This window comes from Apiospora phragmitis, assembly GCF_038363925.1.
Source record: "Apiospora phragmitis strain CBS 135458 chromosome Unknown utg000013l:1.0-2965645.0:1.0-2969333.0, whole genome shotgun sequence".
NCBI lineage: Eukaryota > Fungi > Ascomycota > Sordariomycetes > Amphisphaeriales > Apiosporaceae > Apiospora > Apiospora phragmitis.
Window position 1 is genome coordinate 2,285,674 of NW_027117413.1, and position 13,521 is coordinate 2,299,194.

Sequence of the window (13,521 nt, forward strand, 5' to 3'; positions counted from 1 at the left end):
TCAATACTACCAACTTGTTCTTTTCAGGATTTTATCCGGCTCATTACCAAGTCGATGGGGTTAATGAAAGCTCGCATAGTCCTGGTACACGCACGCATGATCAGCGACTCAGGCTATATCCTAACAATTATCAGCCACAATGAGACGGACACTGTTAGGGGCCGATGTTTACCCATACCAAGTCAATGTATCCTAGCCTGGGCTGACCTCGCTGAAATGTTCAGGGATGTTGGCAGGATAGAGGTACTCAAGATGCTGGCTAATAGAGATGCGCGTTTCCAACTCTTCTGTTTCCAAATGGTCGCGAGGGAGACGGCTGGCATATACTGCCGAAGCGACCGTAACCTCGCCTTTTCACGACAGTCCCCAGGCGGTTTGGTCCTTGCAAGTGCCTCCCAAAGAAGCTTGTGGTCTTTCATTTGGCTGCCGCCTTGGCTGGAACTCTCCTTTTTCGTGGCTTCTTGAACAGCTTTTCAACTTCTTTCCTGCCATGCATGCGCAGTGTCATCTCGGTCATCATCTCGCCCCATGTGACAGATCCTTTGCACTCTGGACAGTGGCCACTGATGGGCAAAACCTCATCCGTCACACCGGGGCCAAGCAGGTGCTTACTCCAGCATGAAACATGCCCTACGCCCTCGCAGCCCGTGTTGGTACAAGCCGCATACACACCCCCGCCAGTAGGCAGATGTTCGCCGCAAACCACGCAGTTTCCCTCTCTTTCGAAAGAGAATATGGATTCCGTCTTCGTGACAATTTCTCTCAGTGGCGCATAGTCCATCGGCAGAGCATGGATGCCCCAGAGCGGTGCAGAAGTTGTAGCTTCTTCTCCTTCGTTGCCAGGTTCGGCATTGTCCGCGACCTCGGTCTCCGCCTCGGGCTCGAAATCCGTCACGATCTCCATCGTGTCGCGCAATTGTTCGTCGGCGGTACCGCACCACTTGAGCCAGGCTGTGTGAACGTCGCGGTTGAAGAAATGGAGCTTGAGCGGCCACCGCAGGAAGCTGGGGACTCGTAGCAGCAGGTGGAGGTTCGATATGACCGAGGTCAGGCTGTAAGGCGGCCGTTTCGGGTGACCGTTGCGCTTCTTCTGGGTCGCGATGGTGATGCGGTCGGATGAGGGAATGTGCAAGGATAAATGAGGGTTGGCCAGAGCCCATCTAACCATCCTGTTAGGTACACGTTTATCCATACATGCTGGCATCAGAGGGGAAATATCTTACTCGAACTTCAGCGCAGCTATCTTGCCCGGAAACCCGGAGACGACGGCCACCATCTCCCACGGTCGCAATGACTTCCGCGAAGTTCGGACGGCGCCGCCTTTCGCGACTCCATTGTGTTGATTGAGGCGCCTAGGCGGGTTGGGGGTCGAGCCAATGTAGAAGGATGCTTTGCGGACTGTCGACCGAAGGACATAGACAACGTACAGCGCCGGTAGGGGCTTGCTGGGAACAGCCATGGTTATGTCATGTGTGGACTACGCGCACATCTCACACAGGCTGCCGGGTTGCTGTTTGACATGCTTCGTTTGCGATCTGGAAAGAAAGTCCTATTGTTGGTTGCCGCATCTGAGATGTGGTGGCGCGATTGGGAGGCCGGGTGACAGCCGTGATGCCCAATTCTTGAAGCTAACCAAAAGATGATGATGTCTTCATTGGTCATGATCATGGTGCATATGTTTTGTTGTCTCTAAATCGGGCCTTAGGTTAGTGGGTTTTGGCGGGTTCTGCAGCAACCAAAAACCCCTGGCAGCCGGGATGGCCAAAGATGAACCCCAGCTAAAACTTAAGTGCCACACCTACCCCAGGCCTAAGCTGAGCCACAGCCATTATTTCAGCCAGATGTGAACACGCTGAACCGTCGGATTCCACTTCATTCCAACCTACTCCGACCTCTGGAGACACTCCCAGTGCGACCATGTTGTCCCTTCCGGTGCCCAATGCCTCCCTGTTCTGCTTGTGTTCGTCGAACGCCCTCTCCTCGTGGGGACAATTGCTTGAGATGTGCACATCGGTAAAGGAACACGTGTCTGCAAATTCCCCGAAGTCATCCATGAGGTCTTTCGCGTACATTCTCAGTGCGACCAGTTGTGTGCAGGGCAACATGGAGCACCCGTGCTTGAAAGACGCCCAGGGGAGGACCCGGGAGAGTACATTAACGATGTGATGCTGTATACTATAGAAAAGTGTACTGGCGATGATGAACGACAGAAGGACTTAAAGAAGAAGTCGGGTTTTCGAAAAGGCCTTCAGGCGGACGCCAAGTCCTGGTATCTTGAGCTCCCAGGAGACAAGAGACAGGATTTCGCATTCCTGGAATCATCCCTGAAACGACGATTCCCACTCCGAGTTGTCCGGGGTGACCCGGCACTGGTCTCCCGTCTAATTGCCCATGAGCTGGAGCCGGAAGCATCAACAGTCTGCTCCGGTGACCTTCTTTTCCCTCAATGGTCATTTCGTCCCGGAAGAAATCGATCACTGCCTAGTTTCGTCGAAGCCAGCCTTTGCTCAATAACAAATCATATCTTAGGCTGGTGTTGACCACGTAGGCGGTAATGATCGACAGCGCCCCTATTTGATGATTCACCCACTATTAACATACAGTTGAGCGCTCTCGCCCACAGAGTGTGGCTCGACATTGCACAAAAAATACGGTACAGTTCAGACGGGTGCCGCAGAATTTCGTACAAGTCTGGATGGTTTGAAGGCCATCTAGATGGAGGCTATTCGTGGTTATGGGTCGAGCCTGAGCAGGCTAATTATGAGATGGTATGGCTGCAGCTTAAATAAAGGAAGGCCTACCCACATGCCAACAACCACACTTATCTCCGATTCACTTCATGTTTGATATTTAACACTCATTGCCATTCAGACAGGCGAATATTGTTTTATCATTATAAGTACACTCAACTAGGCCACCACAAACACCCGACCCCAATATCCCCTAACCTCGCACATATCGTACAAAAATCAATCCTACTCGCGTTCTCAATTCACACCACACACACAATGCTTCAGTCCCTCCGCAATAAGATATGGTTTCTGAACCGCTGGCTCGGCCTTAAGAGGAACCCCGATGGCAGCTGGAACGAAGTTCAACTACAAATCAGCGAATGGGGTTTACACATCCAAAAAGACGTCCTGCACATCCCTTACAAATACGGCTTGTTCTTTCCTGGGCCGCCTCAACTTCGAACATCGGAAGCCATTGACTTCCTCTTCTTGACCTTTGGGCTGACAAGTTTGTTCATCTTGTCAGTGATCTTGATTCTGACGTGCAGGTACGATGGCAGACCACCCGTCTCCTGGGCTGTGCACGCACTTCTGCTGGGGACGATGGTCGGCGACTTCCTTGTGATCTGGGTCACCTTATGCCTTAGCGAGATGCGCTCGCCGGACCACAAGTGGCCGGAATCGAAGATTAGACTTGAGTAGCAGCTGCAGGTTCGGAGAAGCTGCATGCCATGATTGCATTAAGCTGGGGCATGCTGCTTCCATACTACAATATCCAATGTGCTCCTTCTGCTTCATCGCCTGATGGTCCGCCACCTGGAACGGTATCTACCCCGCCTTACCTCACACTCCCGCCGTTGGAACGCGTTCCCGCAGCAGCGGAAATGGTCAGGCCCTCTTTTCGGGATCGGTGGCGTCTGGTTCAGCCTTCGGTACGCCAGCGACCCCCCCCCCCCTGGATCTGTCCCTGCCATATGCCCGCTGGTTCTGGCTACCAGCGATGGTTGGTCAACCAGAGACGTCGACACGCCCTCCCCGCGACCCTACCCGGCAGCGCCTATGGCTTTGCGGGACCGACTTTGCGGTTCTCGTGCTGGGCGCAGAGGCTCGCGGCTAGACCCTTCTGCCCCGTACACAGGGAATGCTCGCTGGGAATGCATGACCAAACTGCCCAACAGATAGCACGGCTTGTTGGGGGAAAGGACAAATGCTTCATTTGGTCTCTTATGTACATACTACGGATAGCAAATCCTCCATGTGGTCAATTGCGCTGCATGAGACACTTACTCTAGGCTGGAATTACTACATATTCTTGTGTAGGGGCATTTGCGGCCCAGTATATACCTCATGACCTGTCGTCGGAGAGAAGTACCGACCGCAGCAGAATATGGCAACAGCAGACGATCGAATGGGAAGACAGGAGGGCGGTCAGCCATTCGATATGCCCTTTTACGCTATCTGGATATAAACATTGCTCTTTCCTCTGCCCTTTCTACGCCCTAGACATGAAAACTGCTCTTGCCTTTCATGGCCATCTCTGATGTCTGGGCTTGGGGTCTTGAATAACTGGCCTCGAGCCTGGAGCCCCTCTTCTTCTCTTCTTCACTAAGTCTCACCCAACCTGAGCTCAAGAAAATACCGACTCCTAAACGGCCTGAACTCCGTCATGTTCTCCTACATTATTCGTGGTAGCCTTCGTGGTGACAGGGGCGTTCGAAGGGACCGGCGCGAACAAGTCCTTGGTTCGCTTGCTCGGAACGAAGACATCCTCGTAATTCATATGATCTTTGAACTTCCGTTTTGGCCTCCTATCCCGCTGCTGGCATTTGCCGCCCATATGGAGTTTGACGTCCACTCATCCGTTGGGCTTATACTCCTGCCATGAGGGAATCTCAGTGACGACGCTGAACCTGTTCAGCATCTCATCCCATGAGTATGGGTTCTCTACACATCTGGCCGGGTTGGCTGCCCACTCGTGCGAGGGTGAAAGTCCCCAGGGGATTGAGTGGTAACGGCTGTATGTCTTGCATGGGAGGGGCTGGGCCATGGACTGTAACGGTACAACGCCAGCTATTTTATTCACCTTGCTCCTGGCCTAGAGCTGGGATAAAAAGAAGAAGAAGACGGTGGTGAGCATGCTTTTCTGGTCAAGATTATTTGCTTGCCTGTTTCATTCCCTTCGCGGATCAAAGTGATGCAACTTCCATTCGGATATATCGTCATCTCCCAGTGCAGTTTAGATCACCCGAGCGCTTTATTACCTACAATGGCTACCATAGGAGAAACGGCTGGATCGAATAACCGCACGGAATAAACGGCCGCCAACGCCTCGAACGTACACTTGGTATGGAATCAACGTGGGATAAATATTAGATTGGCATTTGATACCAGTCTAGCATGCTAGGGTACCTAATCATCGAACATTTCAGCTACACATGTACACTCCATTGCATCTAGGTGCCTGGGAGGGCAAACGCACATATGTGTTTGTCCATCATCCAACTGGGCAACCGTACATGCCGCCTTCCAATCACCTACGTTTCCCAAACGCGCACCACGTCTAAGCTATCATGGCATGATGGTTTCTCTTCAATTGATGTAATAGCCACTGTACACCGGTACTAGATAAATATATGTGCAAAAAGTTCAGAAATTGTCTTCCCCTCGTGTCCACCGAATCAGATACGAGCACATGTGGTTTTTAGCATGTGTCACCACCCATCAGAACTCCGACACTCCCTTCCCAGCCTCAGCTGCGGAGGATGCACGATGGTATGCTCCTCGGCCGCTTCCCACCAACCCAGCGCCTTGAACCGCTCATACCAAGCCGCGAGTTCCTTCAGCTCCTCCCCACCCTCGAAGATGTCCCATCCAAAAGTCAGCTCCAGGTATACGCGCCGCCGCGAGACTGAAGTCGGCCAAGCCCGGCCCCCCTCCTGTCCCAGGCGTGAGCCACCCGGTAGTTTGTAAAGACTTAGCCGCCCATGCCTGGACTTTGCCAAGGTTCTTGGCCATGCCCGCCCGCGCGTTCAGCGCCGCGGCCCGGCTGCGGTCCTCGTTCGCCACTCCGAACCACGCCGACAGTACTGGCACGGCGTGCCGGGTGTAGTAGCCGGAGTCGAGCGTGGCGAGGTTCGTGACGCCGATGATGTCGTGCATGATGGCGACGTCAATCGGGTCTTTGGGTACAACAGAACGAGCTCCTTTTCCTCCGTGACCGCCGTACACGGTCTCTAGGTAAGAGAATGGAGGCGCTCTCGTAGATGTAGCTCGTCTCGCCGGTGACCAGGTCGTGGATCCCGAGGCACGGGGTGGAGGCGCCCGGGGGCGCCGGGTTGCTGGGGTCGGCGAACTTCCAGCCGCCGCCGGCCATGTCCATGTGCATGCGGTTGATGCGCAGGCTGGATTCGGCGGTCTTGCCTTCGAGGAGGTCGGCTGGGGAGGCGACCAGACCTTTCGTGAGGAGGTAGTACCAGACTCTTCGGGGGAAGAACCCTCCGAGCCATAGCCAGAGTGTATGCTGAAGTTCGGATGCCATTTTGGGTGTTGTTGCAAGGTCGTGGTGTTGTTTGAGTGAAATTGGAGGTGGGACTGTGATGCGACAGGGGAAAGTATTGTAGGTAGAGCTAAGTGAGAATCAGATGAGGGAGTCTGATTTTCTGTAACTTACCTGGTCATGATCGGGATACTTTATAGCAAACACTTATTTACTTACCAAATTAATTTGCAGTGTGGTAACACCCTGCTCTTCGATAATATAGTCTCCGCAACGATGCTAGTGTCGTTGTCGGACACTTTTGACAAGGCACAATCGGAGACATACGCTTTGCCTCGCTGACTTCTCGGGGGGGATTATACGACGGACTAGCAATGCCTAGTCCTTGGCACTAACAACGGCGGCTGTGTTTGCAGAACTTCGTCATGCATTGGAACATTCATTGAGTGTGATGGGCTACGTACGTCAAGTCATCAGCATGCATCAAGTGGATTTGTAAGTTTATCACATGCAGCAAAAGACCATAAGAAACAGGCATCGAATACAGAATGGCTTTTCTGTCTGACTGTTCAGTGGTATCATCCGTTTCTGCTAGGTTAATAAGATAATGTGAACTAAGGCCAAGAAAGAACATCTTGAATAATCGGGAAATGACGATTCGGTGCTTTATGACAAATAATAACAATGAGATTATTCGTCAGTGGTTCCTTTGCTAGAGAGACAACACCTCAGAAAGACGACAATCTAGAATAGTCTTTGAAGCGAACAAGGGAGACTGTGCAGCTCAAAAGCCCCTGATTTTCATACCCCCAATACCGTCTGAAGCAAACAGTTAGACCGACCTCCTATCCTGGCATACCAACAGCCCCCTACCTAGTTGACTATCACAGTTATACTGCATCTAATCAACTACAACCTGAGCACTGTTGGAAATGACGGCCAGCAGCACACTAGCAGTACCACGAGCCATGACGCCCCAGCGTCTCCCCAAGCTCGTCATATACCAGCCGGACTGGTTCGAGGAGCTCAATCTGCAAGAGCACAAGGCACACATGGGCTTCTGGCGCGAGATGGCGCTGAAGAAGCTCCTGTCCACCTACGACGACGACGAGATCGAGGAGTACCTGGAGCTCGAGGACGACGACCCGTTGATCGGGGAGATTTTGCAGATGTGGGTCTAACCCCGGGGGTGCATGCCGGGTCGCTGCACCAACTCTTCAACGATCTTTACATAGCGGACAAGGAAGAAGAAGAAGCAGAAGAAGACTTGGTCGATGAATACTTCCAGAGCGAAGATGATGGTTGCGATGAGCAGGAATGGGATGATCCTGAGGGGCGCCAGTTTGAAGACGATCCGCAAGAAGAAGACGACGCCGGCGAAGGAGAAGTGTGTGACGAAGAAGCACAAGATGCGTTGGCAATGACCCCGGCGATGCATTGGGCGAAAGACATTGCATTGTTGGAGGCAAAGGGACGATAAAGAACCAAGCTAGGTTGTCCTTTGTTCATTGGCAAATGGCATTGTGAATACAAGACAATGTTGACATCTGGCATATGACAGGTAACATTGGCTTTGTGGACGACTGACTAACTGACAAGAATAGTATTCACATAGTCACTAGTAGAAATAACTATATAACTATACCGTATCGCCTAATTCCAAGAACTGAACCACAAACACCAGCTTCCCACTCAAGTTATCATCCATACCACGTCAGCCACTTCTTCAGTACAAGACGAAAGTGTTGTTACCCCTTGAAGACCTCAACAGCTTTTCACTCACTCTTCGCTACGCTTGCCAAGTAGATCTTGGTGACACAAAGCCCGAGCCGGTCTCGAATAGTACCTGAAGGAGTGTGACTTACCTGTCAAAAGGTGGAATCTGGTTGTCGCTGGTAAGCCAACATCCGAGTTCAGAAAATACAGCAATGGCAATGGGATGCGGCTCGAGTAAGGATGAGCGGGTGCCCGAATGGGAGCCGGCAACCCGGTCGACGGCCTCGCTGCACAACCGGCAGGGCCAAAAGCCTAGTCGGCCGGCAACGAGCAATGCCCACGGGCAGAGAACCCTGGACCGTCTCCCCCGCCTGCGTGTGCCCTCGGGTGTGGCCATGGAGGGCATGGACAGTGTTGAGAAAGCCATGGCGAGAAATCCTGAATGTGCCGATGAGGATAGCCCTACTTGGCTACGTATGTCTCCGTTATCAAATTCTCTTGCTTCATTACGTTTGTCGGGGGGAAGACCTCCGAGCAAGAAACCAGCGGGAAAACAAGGACGTACGGAGCATTGACGAAGGGTATAACATACATGGGCCAACACACACGGGTGTGCCGCTTGAGCGGACCGACCGTGAGTGTGTTTGGACTACGGAAATGATACAGGACATGACCTCCGGCCATGTCATCATCGAGGCCCGGCGCCGAGTGCGTAAGTACTACACCGAGCGCCTAGAGAGGCTTCAGGGAGAGCTCAACGCCATCCTGGCGGCACGACAAACCCAGCCCACCCACATTCCCATTTCCGAGGCGCAGAAGTGGGAGCAGATGAAGAGGAAGGCAGACGGTTTGCACGCAGAAATTGAGGCTTTGCGTAATAGAATCGATGGCGGACTTCATGCCGAGAAGGACGAGGCCATGAAGCGGGTGATGCCGCTGCTTAGCCCTCGGTGGAAGGAGTAGAGGAAGACCAAGAGAACGAGGCCTAACCGGCGGGCGTGTCCGAGCCCCGACTACCATCATCAGCAGCGACGGAGCCGGATGAGACAACTTAGACCATATATTTTCCTTTGCCAATCGGATGACTCGTAACTCGCCAAAAGAAGAAACCGGATGTGACTGTGATATAAATAAGTCAGACACTCACCCACCGAGCCGATGTTCGACCCTCAAACAAGACAGTGACCGCTCGCTCAAGACAGGGTTTTGATGACCAGCCCCCAAGTATGTAAGGTAAACAAACCCCCATAGCTCCAACCGGCCGTAAGAAGGTTGTCCGTCTACTTGCAATATTGGACGGAAAATCTCCACAGAATTGCCTTGTTCCTTGCTTGTTCGCCCCCTAGCCGTAGAATGAATGTGATGAAGAGGACCCCGAAAATCAAGGCGGCATTGGGATTGCGATGCGTCATCATACGGTTCAGACAGTCCGCGGTTCGGTTAGGGATATTGACTCGTATTCCCCACGATCGGCTGCAGGGTCGCAGAAACAACATGCATCCGTCCCGCGTTATGTAGCGATCCAGGATCTGACATCACTGGGGAAATTTTAAGAGGCACACGCACCACAGTTGGCTCGCCCGTGAATGATGTCCTGTCCGTTGGGCGTGAAAAACCGCACGACCGGATTCTTGGGTCCAGGGTTTCTCCGTGTTAGATTTTAGAAGTCGACCCAGACTTGTCGTACGCCTGGTTGAGATGTCAAATGGTCAGCTGGTACGCCATTTAATCTTAACCATGGCTGATCCGTGGGATTCCAGAGACATGAACTTATGAAGAGAGGGCTGAGGGCGCAACGCGGGTAACAAACATCCAGTTCAAGCCTGCAGATCGCCGACTTTGCCGAGATGAAGCTGGGAAAATAAAGTGTCCGAGCACTGCTAGGGGTGATTTGGTCACCTGTCGGCCCCTGTCTCCCCCACAAACTTTAGCAGGTTAGTCAGGTACCAGGGAAAAAGAGTCAGGCACAGCTGCAAGGACGAAACTAAATGTAGAGAAACATTTCGGCTAGACAGGCAGACGGACGGACGGACGGACGATTCAGTTTTCGATACATACTGGTGATTTTCATTTACAGCTAGCACGGCGACGGAAATAAAAGGCGAGGATTGAGTGGAGGATGAAAACAGTAACAAGAAGAAGAGAGGTTCATCCAACATCGCGCTGGAAGCCATTCATTTCCTTGGTCGCTTGGCTTTCATGGCATGTCATGTTGTGGCCAAGTCGCACTACACATGTCAAAATCTGCCAAACTACGTCTGACGACAGAAGTCTCCAACAAGTCTCATATGTGTGCCCAGTCTAGCAACCCCGGGCGAATTTGCATCTCATCCGAGCTTGTAGCACCTGCTTCGCCTGCTTTGCTTGTATTGAAAGAGGCAAGAGTTCGTTCTGTTATCGATTCTCGCAGGGGCCATGTGCAAATGACTAGCTTCTTCAGTCGCTAGGCTTGCCGTGGCTTGATAAGACCGCCCGGAAAGGGGGGGATGGATGCGACAGGGCTTGAAGTCGCCAAATACATAACATACCTAATTGGCATGACGCTGTGCCGCAGTGCGGCTTTCTTGACCATCGTAGCCACTTTCTGCACATGCCGCCCGAAGAGGGAAGATAGGCCACATGTGGCAAGGTGGCTGTCTTGTCTTGTCTTGCACGGGCGACGGCTACGCATTGAATGATTCAAGTTCACAAGCAAGATCGTCCCATGTACCCCGCGTCGGGACCATCAACGGGGCTCACATCGTCTGCTTCTATTAGTAGACGATATGCACATGGCAACGAAAGGAGCCGGATCGTCTTCTACGCCATGAATCATTTCCCTGCGGGGGTTGCTAGGAGTCAGCCGCAAAAGATGAGCCAACTCTTTATCTGGAAGTTACGACGACAGTGACGTGGCGGCAGAGGAGACCCTGGCACCTGGGCGACTTGAGAGCAACAAGCCAACGTCAATACGACAGACAGCACAGCACGGCCGGCCTGAAATGGGAGCCTAGTGGCTTTTTAATAGATATCGTCCGTGAGAGGCCGCCCGAAGACCTCGAATCATGGCATGCCACCGTGATAGTCCCGTTCGGCGTGCGTGGAAGAGTCTTGGTCTAGACTCGCGGTCAGAGTCAGCCAGCAGACCATCTTTCCCGTCTGATTATCATTCACGAAACCAGAAAAATGCTTGGTGGTTTGAACAAATGGTACATGGGGGATTGGTGTAAGCCAAGAACGACATGTAAACCCGAAATAAAGTGATAAAATATGTAAGAAGTATAGCAGCATGCATCAATCTCACCAAGGCTGAGCTAGTCAGGGTTGGTGATAAGACATGCCCAGCTCTGGGCAGGATCGTATGTACCTGGCGGGAATAGGGCGGTTCCTTCCACGTCCGTTCCTGGGGTTGCGTTGGCTGGAGTGGCATGTACGGATAGCGCACTTTATCGACATGTCCGTAGGTCCCCACCCCCCCTCGTGTTGGACATGCGAGAGGTTAGAACGCCGACTGCTGCTTGCTTGCCTCGCTCGGTCACTCAGCCTGAAGCGGTGGTGCAATTGAAGGGTGTAGCCGTGCATGAGCGCGGGAATGGGGGTGGGACGTTGGGACGACGCTTGACGCATGCTGGGCAACACTCTCACTCAGTCTCCTCCTTATTAGGCTCTCGTCAGGCTCAGGCTATTTTGTGTATCTAATTTATTCGCCAAGTTCCCTCCCCCCAAAATAGCCATTCAAGGTTTGTTTCATGTTGCAACTTCGCAAGGTGTACCGAATCCTTCCAGCCGTCGTCTGCCGGTATCTATTCACCTACAATCCCACAGTCGCGAGTGGAATGGATCATTCTCGGCAAAGCGAAATTCAATTCTCGTTTCGTTTGGCCGGGATCCCTTGCGTCGACTCTGGGGGTGCTGCTACCGTGGGCATTTGCTAGGACGCCGCGTCTCGAAGCGCTCGCTTGATTCGAAACATAGCTGCTGACATGCATATGTAGGTATGCATGCACGCAATGCAGTCAACGTCAATCCAACGAGCTGGTGAGGAAGGGGGCATTGCATTCCATTCGTGCCATGTGTGCGTGCCATGTGTGCAGGTCATATCATACATAGGAGATGGATGTTGGAGCCGGACGTCAAAAGCGAGAAACGCAATTCGACCCTTGCCCTACGTAGCTTTCCCTGCTTATCAGTCAGGCCCAACGGAGAAGTTTCGAGACCAAAAATACGAGAAGGGAGACTTCTAGGTTGCTGTTTACGTAGCGGTCGTTCTAGTGCCCGCGAGTACTGCTGCGACCACTTACGGTAGTAGCCCGTTAATTATCTCCAGTACTGTTGCATACCTGCAGTTGCATGGCGTGGGCGGCTTGCTGGCGCCCCCGAGCAGAACCCGAACTCCACTGACGCGCGATGCTCGTCAGACCCTTGCAGATATGCAAAAGCCCAGCAGCAACCTTGCCAGCTTACATTATGTAGTTGAGGTTTATCCTCAAACAAGCTCTAGCGCCGGCCCAAGACCTCCATATCAGATCAATCATCAGACCTTCTGGGCCATCTCTGGATGACATGACGAAAGGAGGAGATACAGTTGGAAGTATCCATGCGTACGTACAGTATTTACTGTTGGCTACATAGTAGTATTGACCCATCCATTCACCATTGACGAGCCGATAAGAAAAAGACACAGAAGGATTATCAACTGCTTCCCGTGACAATTGCTACTCTTTTTATCTCGGGACTTGAGGTGATCAACTTCCATTGCCACTCGCGTGCCGTCTTGCAGAGCGTCGTCCCTGCAGCATAGCATGCATAATTGGGTTGGATTATTCGGAGGGCAGCCCGGCAGCCCGGCAGCCCGTTTTTTTCTCAAATAGCTCGATAGGTGTGATGATATGCCTTATGCTGCATGTGGCCCCCCGGCACGCTCGACTTTGTTTCAGAACTAACAATATCCCGAGAAGGAACAAATGGAGAGATGCATCGCGGCCTCGGGTGGTCCTGGATGTCACCAAGTGTTTCGATTGTCGAACATGAACTTGCGCATCTCCCACATCATCATTCATGCCATCAAATGTATGTATGTACGCTGCGTGGGTATAAAATTGGATCTGTACTGTGCTATGTAGATTGAGCGAGCGGCCCATTGCTGCCCCATCGGGCTAAACTAGCCCCCCTCCTTCTTCCGATCGACGTTGCTGGCCGATCTTATTTGGCTTCACCCCAAGAACATTTGCACACCATCAACAGACTCCAGACTCCAGAAGCGAGTCTCTCTCTTTGCTGCAAAACCGACCCTGGGCCACTAGACCCTGATTCTAAGACACGCGGCACAGCAGGTACGACAAGCCCCCGATCACAACAAGGAGAATTCAAAGAGCTACGTGGAAAACTCCAGCCCTGCAGTAAACTTTGATTTTCCTTGGGCACCCCCTCTACGGAGTACATGTAGATGGAGATATCTCGATGCAAAAGGAAAGCGGCCGATTGATAATGGAGTGATATGATAGCGACTCCTCTAGTTCCTGGGCTCTTTTCTTTTCTATTCCATCTGTCTCGGGGAAAACAAGTTTGGCCGGGCGACTATTGGCTATCGCTGCAACC

General features: G+C 52.3%; 6 protein-coding genes across 6 annotated transcripts; 3 read left to right on the top strand and 3 right to left on the bottom strand.

Moving 5' to 3' along the window:
• Positions 1 to 415: 415 nt before the first annotated feature.
• PG994_014435 (Structure-specific endonuclease subunit SLX1) lies at positions 416 to 1,459 on the bottom strand (the record flags this gene model as incomplete). The annotated part of the gene is made up of 2 exons (XM_066865844.1): positions 416 to 1,169; positions 1,224 to 1,459. 2 exons carry the CDS (start codon positions 1,457 to 1,459, stop codon positions 416 to 418), a joined length of 990 nt encoding a protein of 329 aa, XP_066708973.1.
• Positions 1,460 to 3,008: 1,549 nt separating this feature from the next.
• On the top strand, positions 3,009 to 3,434 carry PG994_014436 (uncharacterized protein; the record flags this gene model as incomplete). Its single annotated transcript, XM_066865845.1, has 1 exon — positions 3,009 to 3,434. One exon carries the CDS (start codon positions 3,009 to 3,011, stop codon positions 3,432 to 3,434), a length of 426 nt encoding a protein of 141 aa, XP_066708974.1.
• A 943-nt stretch (positions 3,435 to 4,377) lies between these two features.
• PG994_014437 (uncharacterized protein) lies at positions 4,378 to 4,569 on the bottom strand (the record flags this gene model as incomplete). Its single annotated transcript, XM_066865846.1, has 1 exon — positions 4,378 to 4,569. The coding sequence occupies one exon, from the start codon at positions 4,567 to 4,569 to the stop codon at positions 4,378 to 4,380; it is 192 nt and encodes a 63-aa protein (XP_066708975.1).
• Positions 4,570 to 5,443: 874 nt separating this feature from the next.
• Positions 5,444 to 6,270, bottom strand: PG994_014438 (uncharacterized protein; the record flags this gene model as incomplete). The annotated part of the gene is made up of 3 exons (XM_066865847.1): positions 5,444 to 5,668; positions 5,727 to 5,911; positions 5,961 to 6,270. The coding sequence occupies 3 exons, from the start codon at positions 6,268 to 6,270 to the stop codon at positions 5,444 to 5,446; spliced, it is 720 nt and encodes a 239-aa protein (XP_066708976.1).
• Positions 6,271 to 7,160: 890 nt separating this feature from the next.
• PG994_014439 (uncharacterized protein) lies at positions 7,161 to 7,409 on the top strand (the record flags this gene model as incomplete). The annotated part of the gene is made up of 1 exon (XM_066865848.1): positions 7,161 to 7,409. One exon carries the CDS (start codon positions 7,161 to 7,163, stop codon positions 7,407 to 7,409), a length of 249 nt encoding a protein of 82 aa, XP_066708977.1.
• A 747-nt stretch (positions 7,410 to 8,156) lies between these two features.
• PG994_014440 (uncharacterized protein) lies at positions 8,157 to 8,907 on the top strand (the record flags this gene model as incomplete). Its single annotated transcript, XM_066865849.1, has 2 exons — positions 8,157 to 8,418; positions 8,471 to 8,907. 2 exons carry the CDS (start codon positions 8,157 to 8,159, stop codon positions 8,905 to 8,907), a joined length of 699 nt encoding a protein of 232 aa, XP_066708978.1.
• Positions 8,908 to 13,521: the final 4,614 nt, after the last annotated feature.